The sequence below is a fragment of the Diabrotica undecimpunctata genome, chromosome 2 (genome assembly GCF_040954645.1).
Source record: "Diabrotica undecimpunctata isolate CICGRU chromosome 2, icDiaUnde3, whole genome shotgun sequence".
NCBI classification, from domain to species: Eukaryota; Metazoa; Arthropoda; class Insecta; order Coleoptera; family Chrysomelidae; genus Diabrotica; species Diabrotica undecimpunctata.
The window spans coordinates 157852499-157871043 of record NC_092804.1 but is presented as its reverse complement, the minus strand read 5'-3'; the positions used below and the strand labels follow the sequence as shown (position 1 = coordinate 157871043).

General features: G+C 33.8%; 1 protein-coding gene across 1 annotated transcript in view; it reads right to left on the bottom strand.

The window, feature by feature from the left end:
* Gdap2 (ganglioside induced differentiation associated protein 2) overlaps nt 1-18545 on the bottom strand; it is a 269331-nt gene that overhangs the window by 109318 nt on the left and 141468 nt on the right. Inside the window, exon 6 of the mRNA XM_072523847.1 lies at nt 9734-9875. Within this exon, the coding sequence (XP_072379948.1) occupies nt 9734-9875 (142 nt within the window). The remainder of the gene's footprint in view (nt 1-9733; nt 9876-18545) is intronic.

Below are 18545 nucleotides of genomic sequence, written 5' to 3'. Positions count from 1 at the left end.
TTGTACTAAGACGTATTTCTCGATTGGGAACTCGATCTCTTGGCAAAATAGCCAGCGCATAACGTTCTTTCGTATTTTGTATAATACGAATTTGATTTACTACTTTCTTTGTCAACATCAGAGTTTTTTCACCATAGATAAGTACTGGTAATACGCTCCAAAATGAGCACAAAAACCAACAAGGAATGATATATAAAAGTAGTTGAAGAAAATAAACACATACCTGAATGTTTCAGATGGACCACTTGACAGTGAAGCATAAGATACATTATATTTACCTTTTGCTGTTAAACCAGAATAGCAGAGATTCATGATATCATAACGCATGTTACACAAACTTTTTATTTCGAACAGAAAAATATGATTAGCATATTGAAAGGGTTCACCCGCTTTTATCGTGAAATAAAGACACGATTGTTTTATGATCAGAAAAACATTATTGGATATTATAAAATGATTAGACAACAACTGGTAATAGACAAATACTGTTGACTAGACATGTTTGCTTAATTTAATACATCAAAAGATGCCGACTTTGGTGCAATTGCCGCAAACGTTAATAGGTAACACCATTAAAAGCGTCGACCATAAAATTTAAGTGCATACACTTATCACATAATAATAGACCATACAATTTTATGATTTTTTTTACTTGATACAAACCTGGAAGGCGATTAGTTAATTCTGATTTAGCCATGGAAGTGTTCAAATTTAGACATTTGGTATACCCAAAAAGTTTATTAAACATATATAGAAATGACCTTTTACGGCCACAAAGAAGTTGTGCCAATAAGCTAACAGATGAATTTAGTATTGACAATAAAGTAAGACAAGCGGATCAATAGCACTTTTTAATATAACTCTGGAATCAGTCGTCAGAAAATTAAATTTTACCGCATGTATACATGCTGTTCAAATATGTGCATTTGTCTTTAAACTTCGTCTCTAAATTTAGCCTAAATAATGATGAAAAGGTTGCCAATGTGAGCCCATAATACTAGCACATAGGAAATAAGTCAATACTTACAATCTTAAGTAGTTTTTATTATTTAATAATTGTAAATTTTGTCCACTAATTTCAAAAAGTAAGTATGGTATAAACTATTCTATTAAATCTCAACTTACATTCTCTTTACTCAACTTCAACTCAACTTCATTTCATCCAATCTTAAATACTATTACTTAAACTTTTACTTGACGCTGAACATTGAAACTTGCTTTGATCAGGTACCCCTTGAGAAAACTCTTTGCTAAATAACATCCCATGCTTTGTTTTTAAGTGTCTTTTTAAACCAGAAGTCCCAGAATTTTTCATTTTTAGGAAAACACTTTTATTATGTTTTTGAAAACATGGTATACATTTGGCTAACTCATCATTTTTGCTTTTACCATTGATATTGGTGTCCACTTCAATTTTAAAAAAGTCACAGAATTTTTTTATACTATCACTCACTATCTTGCATTGATCAATGCTGCTGCTTTTACTTTTTGGTTGCCACTATCGCAGACAGCTACAGCCTCACTGGTTTCAGTTTTGTCATTCTCAGTAGTCACACTCGCACTAGTAGTCGCGTTAATCTCACTGATTATTTTATATTTACTTAAACCGTAAGTCTTACGTTTTTGTCTATTGGTTTTTGGTAAATATTCTAAGCCAGAATCAGAGCCAAATGTCTCAGCAGACATACTATTTACTGAAGAGTCACCATCACTCATGGTAAAATAAGAGATAATTTTAATATAATGTACTTTTTATCACCAACATTCACAAATTCGCATAAAAATATAACGAAACCGGTACAGACTACCACTTTGTAATATTAACCTTACCTAACCAAATGGGATAAAACATGTAGCTGCACATCAATATAAATGTCATATAAAAATCCCTTTTTTACATTTCAAATTGCACTTAATTTTATCAATTTTTTGTTCAATTTGTTTATAAAAATAATGATTAGATTAGATTAGATTAAGAGAGGTGGCCTTTCGGCCTATTCCACTGCGACCTTTTCAGATCTATTGTGGTCCTCTAGTCCTAGATAACATTCTCTAGCCTGACCCTTTTTATAAAGTCTAGTAGCTTCGAGACTGTACCTTCCATGTAGCTATTTGCCGGTGGATTTTCTTCTCCTAATGCAAAGAACCGCACATTTGCCAGACTGTCACACTGACATAAAATGTGCTCTGCTGTTTCTTCTTCGAGGTGACAGAATCTGCACAGGTCATCATCTGATAATCCCATCAGCTTCAAGTGCCTATTCAGCTTACAGTGCCCTGTTAGAAGACCTACTATGACCTTGACTGTTTTTCCTGTCTTTGCTTATTAGGTCTGCCGTAAATTTTGGCGAATGTTCTGTAAAATAATTCTGTACTGAAAAATAATGATACATAACGTTCGGTTTTAACATGTTTTCAAGAATTTAAATACATAAAATGGTAGTGTTCTCTACATGTCATAAGTTCACTAAAGGTAGTCCAAAATTCCGATCCAGTCCGGTGGAAAGCATTCATGTAGAATGTTTCGAACCTTCGCTTCATCTAAGACGACAACAACTTCTACTGCTCTATTTCGCTAGAGTTTCAGCAAATCCCACAAATCCCACAAGAAACCTCATCTGTAATAGACAATTACCAGTTACTAATAATCCTAGAATGGTACCGTCCACTATACAGATGTTAATTCCTTATTTAGATATCAATCTATTGTCGACCAGCCCTTCCACGGTCCCTCAAACTCCTCCATGGATATGTAAACTTCCAAATTTCAATATCGAATTATCCAAATATAATAAGAATGAAATATCACCTCCCGTTATCAAACAAATATTCTATGAAATACTACATCAATGCAACTTCGATAAGATCCTTTACTCAGATGCATCTAAGACTGAAGAAGGTGTTGACTGTGCTATTACAACGACTACAACCACCGTCAACTTGTTTCGACACTCCAACAATTGCAGTATTTACACTGCTGAACTATATGGAATACTACAAGCGGTGAAAACTCCACTTAACGATGATAAAACTATAGTAATCTGTACGGATTCTCTGTCCTCCATGCAGTCCATAATAGTTCAAGAAATCCAGAGTATATGTAATCGCCTTCAAACTAATGGACTTACAATAACAATATTGTGGGTCCCACCGGTATTCCAGGTAACGAAAAAGCCGATCAAGCAGCAAAACAAGCATGTTCTCTTAACGTAACAACAGACATTCAAACATCATCAGATCTAAAAAGAACAATCAAACATAAAATAATGGACCTTTGGAATGATCATTGGAAAAGAAGCAATACCAAGTTAAGCGTTCTACAACCAAACATTTTCTACCACCAGCTCCCATCAATGAAAAGAAAGGACACATCTATTATTCGAAGATTGAGAATAGGTCACACACGCCTTACACATGGACACCTAATGAATTCCAGTAATCAGATTTTGTGCCAATACTGCAACACCACGACTTCCGTAACACATGTACTTCTTGACTGTCAACACTAACTAGCGGCCAGAAGAAAATACAATCTTGGTAACAACCTAAAAGACATACTTATCTCAAACAGCAGCAACTATGAAAATGTATTAAACTTTTTAAAAAACACAAAGTTGTACACTTTAATATAAAACAAAATGTATTATAAAAAATGTATTGTAACTAATTTGTACCCAATGTAAAGTATTAACCATGTAAACATGAATGTAAATTGTACCTGTGTCAATGACCATTAGCTGTCGAGACATTTTCGAAATAAAAAAAAAATACATAAAAAGTAATTGCACCAGTATTATATATTTAGGAAATATGAAATTAAGTAAAATTTGTTTCACTATCACTCCGTTAATGTAATTAAAGAGAATATAGATAAAATGAACTAAAATCACCATAATTAAATATAAACAACAAATCATAAATAACACTAACCCTAATTTTTCAGTAAATGTAGTTATACACTATTTTCAATTTCATTTAACAAGTTTGTATATTGCTATCATGTTTTACTTTGTAAAAATTCATAATTGATAAATAGTCGATCAATTTACTATATAAATAATCGATAAATCACAATTAATTGTAATCCGAATTTAATGTTTCGATTTCCAATCTTCTACACAATTTTGTTATATTTTAAAGTGTCTTCACATAAGTTGTTCTTCATTGGATATTCAATTTTAGTAATATTTTTATAGCGTGATGATCTGTCTAAATGACCAAGCCAGTTGAGCCTTTATGAAATTAAACCTTGGTTGAATGGTGTTACAAAAGTTACCAAATATTGTTCTCAATAGCCATTTGTCTCCTCGTGCCATCACTTCTTGTAGGCAGTTGGTTGCCTCTCCTTTTCTAGGTCCGTACTGCGATATGACTCATTTGCCAGGTCAACGCAACTTCTCTTTTTTTATTCTCTATATAATCTTCGTACTTCTTTTTATTCTTGTTCACTAATTTTTGCTCTACTTTTGACTTATGTCATCTTTTTGTTCTTTATTCTTCCTTAATAAACTAACTGCTTCTTTAAGCTTCGGTATCTTCTAAACAGTCACATGTGCGTTATTGGATTACCCAACGCTTCTTCGTCCTACAGGTTATTTGTTTCAGGATACTATTAGTGTTTTGTTTTGCACCATTCTATGAATATGTTTAATATTTCATTCCATTTTTATTTTTTGCATCTATACGTTATTGCTATTTATTTTGTCCAACCTTGTAATGTTTTCACTTCTTTATCTATCATATAAAGTTTTGCTGTTTTCTCCTCTTAGTATTGTAGTTTATTTTTATTAGTTTTTTCATCTCCGTTGTTTTCATTATTCGTCTTATTTAGGGGTCGACATGACAAGAACTCTTGTCTTGATCACAACTTCTTGTTTTGTCTTGGTGGACGGGAGGTGGTTCTTGATAAATGGTCCTCATAAGACACCTAACTCTCACTTATGGCTCCAAGTGCCACACCCCGGACTACTGCATTGGTCTGCAGGCTAAACTAAGTGAGGGTAGACAGATATGGCGAAAATTTCACCGACCGATTGCCGGTATAAGCAATCCCACACTTGCTAATCAACGGCTGTGGGCGGAAGAATTGGTAGGAGGTAGGGCACCCTTTTTGTCCTGGGGTTAAAAAATCGGTCTCGAAGGTGGAGGAACCAATATCTTGGTTAACGGCATAAGGATGTAGAAGGCAAGGGGAAACCACTACATTAAAGATCCCCATGGATATCCCTAGTACAATCATCATGGTTTTAGATGGCCCTCGGAAGCCAAGATCCGGCAGGGGAGAAGAAGACAAGGACTTTCAGGTCGTTAATCAGCGAATTCCTTGTCAAAAGAACGTAGATGATTAAATAAGACTTTTCCAACACTAGAATAGGAGCCTGGAATGTTCAGAGTATATTTCAGTCTGGTAAAATGCACAATGTTATTCAAGAAAAGAACAGGTTGAATATCGATGTACTGGGTATCAGTGAAGCCAGGTGGCCCAACTCAGAACCATTACGGCTTGTTGGTAAGAATTGTTTACATATTCGCTCTGCTTACTACGTGGCTAATTTCTTGTGTTAGTCGTAATACAATACCATACCTTGAAGTTGTTAAGTTACCAACCCGTAATTGATACAAAATACAACAATTGTAGCTATAAAATTCTGTAATTTGTCAGAAATATGTAACAGTGACTGTCAAATACTGTCATAGTCAAATTTAAATCGAGTGACGAATACTTTTACAAAATTTATACGGCAGACCAAGCAGTGACTATGGTTAAAACGATATCAGTGGTATTTCAAGAAGTTTTAAAATATTTATTTGATTTGATTTATAAGCATTAATATTAAATGAATGTGGTGTTTTGTTGGTTACTGTAATACAGCCCCGTTTCCCAAGTGCAACAGAGAAAACTGACGTAAAGCAGTCCCTGCATCTCTTTCTAATGGGCCGGGTTTATTCTAGCCATTTGAGTCACGTGGTCGATAAACCCGGAACATAAGAAGGAGACACAGGGACTGCTTTGAGTCAGTTTTCTGTTTTCAGTTTTCTACTTTTTTGGCTCACTGGGATTAAAATTTTCCGCTCTATTCAATGGTGCTTCTTATTCGCTGTTTCGACTGAAATTGGCCAAAAGAACCTTTTATGAACAGTATTAAGTCCACATTGCGCTTAGAGCAAAACAGTATCTTATGCATTTCAAATGTATTAGATCCAAAGTGGTGTGTACATTTCCCAGGGCAAAACCATATTATGTCCAACAAAAAGTATTATGTCCCACATAATGTAATTCAGGCCAAGCATTAAGTCCACAATCTTTTAAAATTTGACAAGTCTGTGCTTGTTGAGGTGTGAATTACATAGTACAATACGTGCGTTTGTTCAGTTCGCTATTTGCAGTGTATTGAAGCGCATGTTCTCTTCGCTTTTAAACCCGGTGTTATATTTTTTGTTTAAGTCGTGCATGTTAAATTAAACGAGATAGCCAAAAATGGAAGATAGAGCCCACAGAATTCTTCAGCTTGCGCTGAGCGGTAAACAAAACGTGAATAATGAATCCTCATCAGTGGAAAATATTTCTAGTAAACGTAAGTAATTCTAATGATAAATAATAAGTTTAACTACATTATAAAGACAAATGTTTTGAATTTACGGTGACGATCTTTAACATTCGTACGCCATTTAATAGAAAAGTTATACCTAATGAATTTAAAATAAAAAAAGGATGAATTATTTTGTTCTTGTTATATAAGATACAGAGTCACTTATAATAGCTGATATTATTGTTTTAGAAAAGTAAAAGAAATAAATCTCAAAGCTCTTGTCAATGTATTTCTCTTTTTTGCCTGTACATCTTTTTTTTTATTGTTTTAGACTACCTTGAGAGTCAGAATTCGGATGAGGCTATGGCTGTACGGATCACCGTCTTTGTTAGATATATCTTACAACTTTGTTAACCTGCAGGAGGATACAACTGAAATGCAGCTAAATGCAGCTGCTGTTGTTTCAGATGTACCTAAAGACATACCTTCTTCAAGTAGCAGCTTGCTTATTAACGAAATTAAGCAACCACCACTGGAGCTCAATTCATCTACAAGTACCATACACCAAGACGAGGAAGATCCATTTGAATATTCGGGAAGTTCGTTTGTTCCTAGCATTAATTCGAGTACTGACAATGATTTTGAAATCACAAATGAGGGTGAAGATGAAAATGAAAAAGAGGTCATGGTACCCGATCATCAAAGCAAAGGTAAGAAACGTTTAAGGAACGAAAGTACGTGGCAACGAAACGAACGAAAAAAGAAGAGGATGGCAGGCCAACAATATAAATCTTCCAAAACTAAAAAGACTATAAAGGAAAGGAAGGTTCGAGAGCCTTGTAGAAACTGCCGTTTAAAATGCAATGAAAACATCTTAGGTCCTCAGAGAGCACAAATTCACCGACAATTTTGGAATCACGAGACAACCATAGATCAAAAAAGACAGTTTTTATGTTCTTGTCTTGAAAAAATGTGTATCAAAAGAAAAAGAGAACGAACAGGTGCTCGAGCTGGAAAACGCCATTCTAACTGGAAATATTTTTTTACCATTGAAGGAAAGAGGTTTCAAGTTTGCAGTAAGTTCTTTTTGCGTACTCTAGATATTTCTCAATCTTTTGTTAGATGTGCACTTGAAAAAATGCAAACAAGTGGAGTTGTAGAATGTGACAAAAGAGGAAAGCAGCCATCTATAAATAAAGTAAAGAATGAGGTAAAGGACAGGATTCGTGAGCATATAATGGCCTACCCATGTGAAGAATCACATTATAGTCGAAGAAGGACGGCGAAAAAATATTTAGGTCACTTAAATATTTCTACAATGTTTAGGATGTTTAAGGAAGAGTGTGATTTGAAAAACATTCCTTCGGACGAAGTAGGCAAAGAATGGCTTTGCAATCACATTTTTAATACAGAATTTAATTTATCGTTCGCTGTTCCTTCAAAAGATACTTGTGATAAATGTGATGAATTTCTAATCAATCTAAGACAGTCAAACTCTGAAGCTGAGCGAGAAACATTACAAGTGCAGTATAACGCTCATTTGTTAGAGGCCGATAAACGGTACAAATTGAAACAGATAGACAAGGAGATGTCCATCAATAACCCTGGACAAAAAGTTTTAATGATAGATTTACAAAAATGTCTTCCTTGCCCAAAGCTAACTAACTCTCAAAGTTTTTACAGTCTAAAACTCTGGTGTTTTAATTATACAATTTATGGTTCAACGGAAAAACAGGCGAACTGTCTAATGTGGGATGAATCAATTGCTGGCCGAGGTGGAAACGAAATGGCCTCATGCTTGGTCCAATACATTCATTCATTACCTCAAAGCACAACTTCGGTTGTTATTTGGACCGATAACTGCCCATCCCAAAACCGGAACATACAAATGATTATGTGCTACTTTTATCTACTTTTGAGATATCCACATATAAAAGAAATAACTCACAAATTCCTTTTGCGAGGGCATACGCACATGGAGGTGGACAGTATACATTCAGTTATAGAACGAGAAGCTAAAAAATGTCCTAATTTTCAAATTATTACTCCATGGGATTGGTTACAGTTGGCTAGAATTTCCGGAAAAAAACAAAGATTTCAAAGTGTATGAAATGACAACGTCTAATTTTAAAGACTTTAATAAACTGTACAATTCTTGCGATTCACCATTTCAAAATAAAAAGAAAACTGAGAACAAAGAAAAATTTTTAATTTCACAAGCAGTATGTATGCAATTCAGACAAGAAAATCCTGGGATTCTGTACTTTAAAACAGACTTCGATTTGGAATTTCAGAGTGTAGACTTTAACCGAAGAGTTGGTAGAAGAAATCATCAATCTTTAGAAGATTCTCTGGTTTCCTTGAGAGATACCTTAAATCCGATAAGTACTAAAAAATTCAATGATCTTCAAAAGCTGCTAAAGTGGGTTCCAGCGAGGTTTCACTATTTTTTTCAGACTCTAGTACATAAAGACACAATTCAGATTACTGATAATTAGCGGAAGTAGCCCTGCATTTGTTTAGTTTTTAATTATTATTTTGTTACGTACTTCAAAAGTTATTGTTAAATTTTTTACTTAATAAAAATACAGTTACTTTACGACCATTTCTGTTTTTTAATTAAACTTTTTTCTAGTTTTTTTTTACTTGCTCGTATTAATGGTTTTGTTACAAACACTTCCGTATAGTATTTTTAATTCTGTATATCCAAATATTTCCTTAATTTTGTAAAATAGGTATGATGTTTTCCATAATGGAGATTTTGCCACAAGATAGGTGGAAAAATTAATGTTAAGTCACAGTCAAAAATTTATTTTTCAGAGCAAAAATATGTAAAGTCCATTTTTTTCGAAAACAGTAGTATTCAAAAAAAATTTTTTTAGTGGTAAAAAGAACAATGATTATTATTCATATTTAAAAGAATTTGCTAAATAAAATTTAATGTATTAAATGGAAAATGTTACAAAACAGTAAAAATAATTTTTATTTTCGCTCTCCTGTAAAATTTATATTTTGTGACTTAATACACTTTTGTTCTGAGGTACGGATATGTGAATGGTTGTAAGACACTGCAGGGCATTAATGTATAACAGAGGTTAAACATATTAAAACAAAAAAAAATACACATTTCTAAACAAAAATTTACAATTTAAGAAGCTAGAATCTAAAATACAAAATAATAAAATAACAAACATAAAACCAACCTTGCTGATTCTTCCTCCAGTTTGGATCGTGGAAAATATAACGGTAATAGAACTTCGTAAATACCTAAATCTACTTTATCGATAACAAATATCACAGTGTCTATCGAACTGCCGTGATTTTCGAAAAAACGTCGCACAGTACCTAAAAAGTAAAAGAACACAATTACTAACATACTAAACAAAACAAAATACATTTGTTAGGTTAATTGTATTTCTAGTTAGTACAGTCATTCATTAACTTTGCTTACGCAAAAGATTAATATTTGAGAGGACAAAGGTAAACGCATAACCTAATAAAAGCAATTAATTCAGAATTTATAAGAACAGGTTATTACCGTTCCAAAAACTCATTAAAATTTATCTGAAACAGGTATTTAAGTTCTTGAAGAAGAAATGTAAAAATAAGGTCATATTCCTAGAGAGTAAAGGCAAGAGTATCAATGAATATAAGATCTGGGGATTATAAATCACCATAAACAAAGAATAAATATAGGTTAGGTTAGGTAATAGGTTAGGGTTAGTCAATAAAATAATTATAGCCAGAATGATTGCCAATATTCGGAACGAATAGGCACTGAAAGAAGAAGGTTAGGTAATATTAATAATAAACGGTATGATGGAAATCGGACAATATACTTTTGAGGCGAAGCTTCTATACTGGCGTTGTACTACTTTTTTTTTCTTCGGTAAAATGATGAGGCGAGCGTCACGAAATTAGCACCACAAGATGGCGTCGTCACGGGTAGCGTCATAGAATAGAGGTTCTTGACATCGATTCACTACTCTCTATCAATTCGTTTCTAGTCATCATATAGTTACTCTAAACAGGTTTAAATTAAAAACTGCATGAAAAATAAGTAACAAAATAGAAACATTAAATAAAAAGTAAAAAATTAAAAGAATATCTGTCACAAAAGATTTGAATCGTAAGGATTGTCAAAATTTAATTGATAAAACATTGAATCATCTGTTTAAATTTTATATTTCTGGTTTTAAAAACATTTCATATTTAAAATTCACGTTTAAATTTTAAAAATACAGAAAACAAAGTATGAAGCTCCGCGCTAGTCTACAGTACCGCCTACTGTTCTACTTTTTTTTTTGAGCATGCAGAAAAGTTTTTCTATAGGAAACTGAATTAAACTGTAGAAAATGTAAATAAATCCTACCTGAGCCAAGAAGAAATTCATAAGTTTTGGGGAAACCAACTTTCGACGCCAGCTATTCGCAACAACAATGCTGGATGGATTAAAGAAACGACGAACAGCTGTCAACATTATAGTAATATTCCTTATAAACCTTTCACCACTGAAGAAGTGTCGAAATTATCAAAGAGCTTCAAAACTGGAAATCTCCTGGACGAAGTTCAAAACTTCTGGCTAAATAAGTTTTGGAGTGTTCATGAGTTTTAACAATATTAATTAATCATGTTATTTGTAATCCACAGAAAATACCACCATTTCTTAATCAGGGAACCACTTATCTAATACCGAATGATCAAAATAACACCCAAGATCCAGCCAAATACCGTCCAATTATTTGTCTTCCCACTTTGTACAAATTGGTCACATCATGTGTAGCCCAGCGTACCTACCAACACTGTTCTCTAAGCAATATCATAGAGCCATAACAAAAAGGATGCGCTAAAGGTTCCATTGGCTGCAAAGAACAACTTATAATGGACTCATTTCTAACCAGGCGTACGTCAAAAAAAGGAACCTTTTTACTGCTTTCATTGACTACAAGAAGGCCTTTGATTCAGTACCGCATGAATGGCTTATAGATATACTGAAAATATATAAAGTCGATGATAATATAGTGACCTTTTACAAGCATATAACGATGGAGTGAAAAACTAAAATTTATCTTCAAATACATGGTGAACATAACATCTAAACTAAAGATATTCCAATTAACCGGGGCCTTTTCTAGGGATACTTGTTAACTCTACTTTGGTTCAGTTTAACGATGAAACCACTATCTCAGCTACTGAACTCCACTGAATGACAGATGCAGGAACGGTTTAGCCCGGAGACTTCGATATGCAAGATGGCCTAAATATTGAGTACAATGATATTGTTACGATAAATAATGACTCGTAATATCTAAACTGTAAATATCCTTTCTCATTCAAGTATTTTCCAGATCATATACCTGCCGGCAGAAATTTCTAGTAAGAAGATCCACGGGTCCCCTACGCTAAAAGATCTGTTTGGCCCCACGACGATCGAGTAAGTTCTGGAAGGTCAACGCCGCTTCGAGAATAACAGTTGTTTGGTATAAATATAGAGGGACCTTTTATTTAAGTTACAGTTAGTTCTAGTTTTGAAGTCGCGTTTTTAGTTCGAATATAAATGTAAAAATAAATTAGTGAATATTGTAATAAAGACTTTAATAAACTTGTAAGTGTTATAAATGTAGAACCTTTGAAAATAAATAAAGACAATAAATTAAGATTATTAAAAATACTACAATATGTACAAATATTTTGTATACTACAATATTTTGAGTTTGTGCGAAGAGTAAGACAGCTAAATCAGTCCTACCTTAATAGCAAAAATTTGTTAAAGGCATCAGATACGTACATTTCGCGCTTAGCTACTCCTTTGGTATTACAACGAACACTGGTCACAAAGGTGTAAAAACACCATCCATGCAGTGCAGTAGAGAGAACAATATTACCACGATATCAAAGGGGAAGAGGACTTATGGACATAGACGAGCAACTGGATAAACAGGTTGCTAATTTAAGAACCTATTTTCAGGGGCAGGGTGAGACATCTACTTTACATCGAGCAATTTGCGCAGTAGATCATACAATGTCGCTTAAACTGAGGGAACAAGAAATACGCATAAACCACCTGACTAAGCAAGAAAGAATGCATACCTGGACGAGGAAACCTCTGCATGGGCGGCATCTCAATGAGATCCACCAAGAATATGTCGACAATACAGCGTCGAACTATTGGTTGATATCAAAAAAGATGTTTCCCAAGAGAGAAAGAGAGAGAATTTTCTACTTGCCACTCTGGATCAGATTATTCCAATTAAAAATTACCTGAAATATAGTGAAGATCCTCAAGTCCAAAATGACAAATGCCTATAGATATGGATGCCAATCCCAAGAAACCATCCAACCTCTTAATGAGGGCTGCCAGGCGTTTTTCGATATAATACAACGAAAAGATCGCCAAGTACAGAGATCTATACAAATAACGAAACAATGGATAATGGAAAGTACCCAGACAGTACCTATTATTCTATCTACTACTGGTGTTATTTCGAAAAACCTCCTAGAGAATATAAAACAGCTGGGTCTTAATGCACATCTCTATAAGACCATGCAGAAAGCTGTACTCCTCGCGACGTCCAGATGAACAGGAAAATTTTTGAGAGATACTCCAGCATAGCAAGTCACCTAGGGCTCAGTACCACGGAAAGAGTCTCACCAAAGTTCAATCCCTTAGATACCGTAGGTATCTGGGATGCGCTTATGTTCCCTTTAGAGGGAGTAAACCGTACGGCTAAATTTGGAAACACGGTATGATGTATCATGTCATGTGTTGCTATACATAAAATGACCAAGCCACGTGAAAATCTGTCAGGTAATCTAAATTAACATTTGGATTAAAAAAAATGGATTTTGTAAATTTTATTACTCAATAAACTCTTGTGTTAGGATAACCATGTTTTAATACAGCTTTTCAGTCTTTTAATTAATCAGCTGTCTTTTTATTATGAAAATAATCTTAGAAAACGGCATTATTGACAGGAAACCCGAATTATTCTATATAATACAATGTAAACTGCAGCAAAATAGGACTAGACGGCAGGCATGACACTCTGGCAACGTGGAAGGGGTACCAGTACGGGTTAACCCAATAACTTTGTCATTTTTAACTATTTCCAAGGAAATTTGTAGTTTTGCCAAAAATCGTGATAAATCGTTTTTACCCTTAAAAACTTTTTTAAGATGATCACCCCATTCCACTTCCCGACCTCAGATCATCCGTAAATCATTTTCCGTTTATTTTGTTATACTTTTTTCCTTTTTCAATAGATTTCATTCTATTTCTATTGTTTTTTTACTTTTTACCATTATCAAAGGCTTTGGCCTTGATCTATATTACACTTAACTAACATTTATATTATGTGCGTAATGTTTTTTTGCTGTTTTCAAAATGTCTGATGAGTGTGATAAAACACGTTATGAAGGAGCATCGATAATCTTTACTCTTTGAAAATAACTAAAATCAGATGAGGGATGTGTATGCCACTTGTCACGTAGTACTTGTACATCAGCAGTTATTTTATAACCAAGTTACGCAAATACTATATTGAACGAATCAAAGTATTACCGAGAAGAAATAAATGCGGTTAATATAATTCTTTGTCAAACCTAGTCTGTACTTGATTGTTTGATTCATAATATTTATTTATATTACATTATTTTAATTTGTTTGATCAAGACTATTTACCCAATGATAACAAGATTGTTCCTTGTAAACATTTCCAACTAACGTTGACAAAGTGTTCAAAAGTAACAGGAGGTTATTGTCACGACTAATTTATTTTTATATCTTTATAATCCGCAACAAACAGTATCTACTAACATAGTTTAAGAAGTTTTAAAAAATAGACCTAAACAATATGTAAAAATCATAAAAATCCTGACACAAATATAAATCGACTATACTTTTACGCAGCATTCCCAGGCATCAAGCAAATGGCGTTACGGATAATATAATAAAAATCTTAAAGAACACTGAGACATCTATCATACCAAAATATAAAATAAGCCCCAATATGTCTCAAATGGTTAAACAGCAAAATATATCTATCATGCTTGTGTCAGAACAACCCGCGTCGGTAGACGGGACTGTGTTGTGGACGTTACTTGGACTGTTCCCATTGGTTGGTAGCTTCGATCTGACATTAGCTACCGAAAAGTAGAAGAATTGACAGTTGGCAGACGAAAAAAAAGAGGTGACATTAGATAAAGAAAAGAGGAAGAAGAATTGACAGTTGACGAATGGTTCCGGTCTTGGCTAAGGCTCATGCTCGGCCAGGAATGCAGATTCAACGCTTATCGACATTAGAATGGAGTTTGACCGTCTGTCTCAAGTGCACCATCATCTGTTAGTATAGTCGATGAGCTCGTGCTTATCACCGAAAGGGGATATTATGACCAACTGAGAGGAAGACACTAATAGTAACAAAGGGGACACACTAAATGACAGATCAAGAAAAACAAATAGAACCAGAATGTCAGTAGTATGACCACAAAAAGAATGGCCAACATGGTACGGTGCAACATTTCACATAATAGAAAACACTAGTATGCAATTAACCTGGAAATTGATTGCCAACCTGCAGGGATATGCAATATCTCGGGACATGTGATGGGAGGAGAAAGATACTACATCTTGAGACTCATAATTCAAGGAAAAGTAGAGGGTAGGAGAAGCGTAGGAAGAAGACGCGTTTCCTGGTTGAAGAACCTGAGAGTGTGGTTTGGTTGCAGCTCACGGCAATTGTTCAGAGCAGCTGCCTCGAAGGTCAGAATAACCATGATGATTGCCAATATTAGTCGCGGAAATGGCACTTAAAGAAGAAGAAGGGATTTCTGCAAAAATACCGAGCCTAAACAAGCACCATTTTTAATACAATGATCATGCTGATGATACTTAATTTCTTAAGACAAATTTTAAATCTAGAGTTATTTACAGAGACATGATAAAAGGAAGCATAGAAGCATACCTACTTAAAATATAAATGACAAAATATTCCAAGAAGCATTGATTTTCCTTTTAATAATTTAACAATTTATCAGAAAGATTAAGGGTGGATAAATAATCACAGACATTGGTTAACTCAACGCAAAGAAGAGTGTGTAAGAGAATTTAATTAATTAAGTAAATGTAACACAGTAAAGAGAAATAAAATGGAAGATAAGGTAGCAAGTGTAAATACTAGCATTAAGATACAAACTTTGAAGAAAAATGCATTTTCAATCGTTCATACAATTGGATGCGGCAAGGAAATATTTCGCTAGACAGTTTAGTAGGGTAATAGGTCTACTTCAGCTTAGTCTACTAACGAGCTGTACAAAATAGCGGCCCTAAAATCAATTAGGCCAAACAATATTGAATGAAGAATCAAGCATCCTAATACCTCTCTTCAAAAGGGGAGACCAATCGGACCCGGAAAATTACAGAGGAATTAATTTATTAAACACAACACTAAAATTAACAACCAAAGTAATAACAAATAAATCGAATGAAATTATAACACTAGCAGAAGAACAACAACGACGTAACGAAGAACGACGCTATATTTATAATAAGTCAAGTGCAGGAGAAATCATTAGAATACAAAAAGCGGCATATCTATGTTTCGTGAACCTTAAGAAAGCATTTGACCGGGTTACATTAAAGGACGTTATCAAATTATTGTAAGCAATGGAGATACATCCAGGAATAATCAAAATGATCGAAAATAACTACCAAAACAACACAATAAAAGTAAAAGTGGAAGAAGAACCTGGCAATGCGATAAGACAGGGAGATTCCCTGAGTCCTCTATTGTTCAACCTGATTATGGATGAAATAATAAAAAAGGTAAGTAGTTCTTTCTAAAAAGGATACCAAATGAGAGAAAAACAACTTAAAATAATCTGCTGTGCAGACGACGCAATACTACTTTCTCAAAGTGAAGACGATTTTCAACGTATGCAGCACCAATTTAATATAACCGCAAGAAAATTCAACACGTTAATTTTCAAAAAAAAAAAAATGAAAGGTTACAACAGCAAATTTACTAAGATGTAAATTGGAGCTGGAAGGTCAGATAATAATAAAACAACTGATGGAGTTTAAACATCTAGACATCACATTATCTAGCTACGGAAAGCTCAAAACTGAAGTAAAAGATCAAGTGAATAGAGCAAACAGAGCCGCATGCTGCCTGAATGAAACAATATGGAAAAATAAAAATATCGGGAACGAAATGAAAGGCAGAATTTACAAAACAGTCATAAGACCAATAATGACATACGCGGCACAAACACGACCTGACACAGAGAGGACAAAAAGAATGTTAGAAACAGCAGAGATAAAAACACTTAGAAAAATTGATGGCACTATGGGACAGAGCTAGAAGTACAGATATACGACGTAGATACAATGTGAAGAACATCAAGAACGGCGTAAGAAATAGAAGAGTAGAATGGAACGAATGGAATGGAATGAGGATTCATTATAAAATTATAATGTTTATGTTAACCATCTATGTTAAACAGAACACAAAAAGCATTCACGGAAAGAATATAAGGAAGAAATGCTGATTGCAAAGTTAAGAATATGTCAAAGAAGATCAGATCAAATTAAAAAATGTGTAAAAGGTACAATTTAAAAAACATACTTTAATCCAGTGAGGTAAACAAACCAGGAATACTGCGATCATAAACGTACACATTATTTTTAAATAAAATCTGATAAATGTAGTAAATTTAGTTGTTTTCCTATCCGAAAATTCGGAAGAAAATAATTTTGAACTAGAATTTTTTAATTTTCAAAAAATACTATACCGACAAAAGATTTGCACTCCCACAGGAACACTTCATATGGTTAACTTAGTTCTTTCCCTATCCAATGTTACTTTTTAATGTTTCTGCATATTAAATATTTAAACAATTTTACCATTGGCGTGCTTAATAAATTTTAAGTGGAGAAATAAAATATAGTTTTATAAATATACTTGTCACTTCATTGGGAGATTTACCTGGTTTGGCGATCATAATTACTTCGGCTACTTTCCAGAGTCTGGGAACATATCTCAATCTAAAAGCAGCATTTATTAGGTGTGTCAGCTTAACTATGGCTTTTCTTGGTAAATTTTTTAATAATTCGCCTGTTATGAGATCATATCCTGGAGCTTTCTTAGGATTTATATTCTCTTTTATCTCTGTTGATACTTCTCTAAGTGATGTTAACGTTATTCTTTCTTCAGTTTGGAATGGTTCTTCCCATCTCAGTATTTCGCCATCATTGTGGTTGGGTTTGAACGTACTTTCTAAATGATCTGCAAATCGTTCTGCTTTCTGTTCGTTACTTCTAGCCCAGTTGCCGTTTTCCAACTTGATAGGAGGAGAATGAATAATTAGTCTCTTCATTCTTTTTGTTGCCTTCCATAAAGAATAATCTGTGTTTTGGTCAGCTGTTAAATTACTTAAAAAAGAATTAATTGTTGAATTTTTTATATTATTTATCTCCCTTTTTAGTTTTTGTGTAGCATTATTTAGACTAGTTTTGTCTCGTGGAGCTCTATATTGCTGCCATTTTTTCCTTAACTTCCTTTTTTCTACTATGAGTTCTCGGATTTCTTTTGGATAGTTGTTCCCTTTTGTTCTAGAAGTTATTGTGGGAGTATTTTCCCAAGCTGCCTGTTGGATATTTTTTATAAAGACTTCTAATTCGTCATCAAGTTGCCTCGTGTTTCTCAATGGCACAGCAAGATTAATTTTGTGTTCTAGGTTTATTTTGAAGCTCTCCCAGTCAGTTTTTTTATTAGTCAATATTGGATTAAACTCTTTTTTAATCACTGTATCACTCATAGTTAAAATTATCGGTGAGTGATCAGAGTTCATGTCCCAGCTGTCATTGATATCCAGATAGTTAGCTGAGATATTCTTGTAAATAAAGAAATCTATCAGGTCTGGAATTTTGTTCCTATCGGTAGGCCAGTATGTTGGTCTACCAGTAGAGATTACTTCACCCTTTTGTTCCTTAATAGCTGACAATAATTCTTTTCC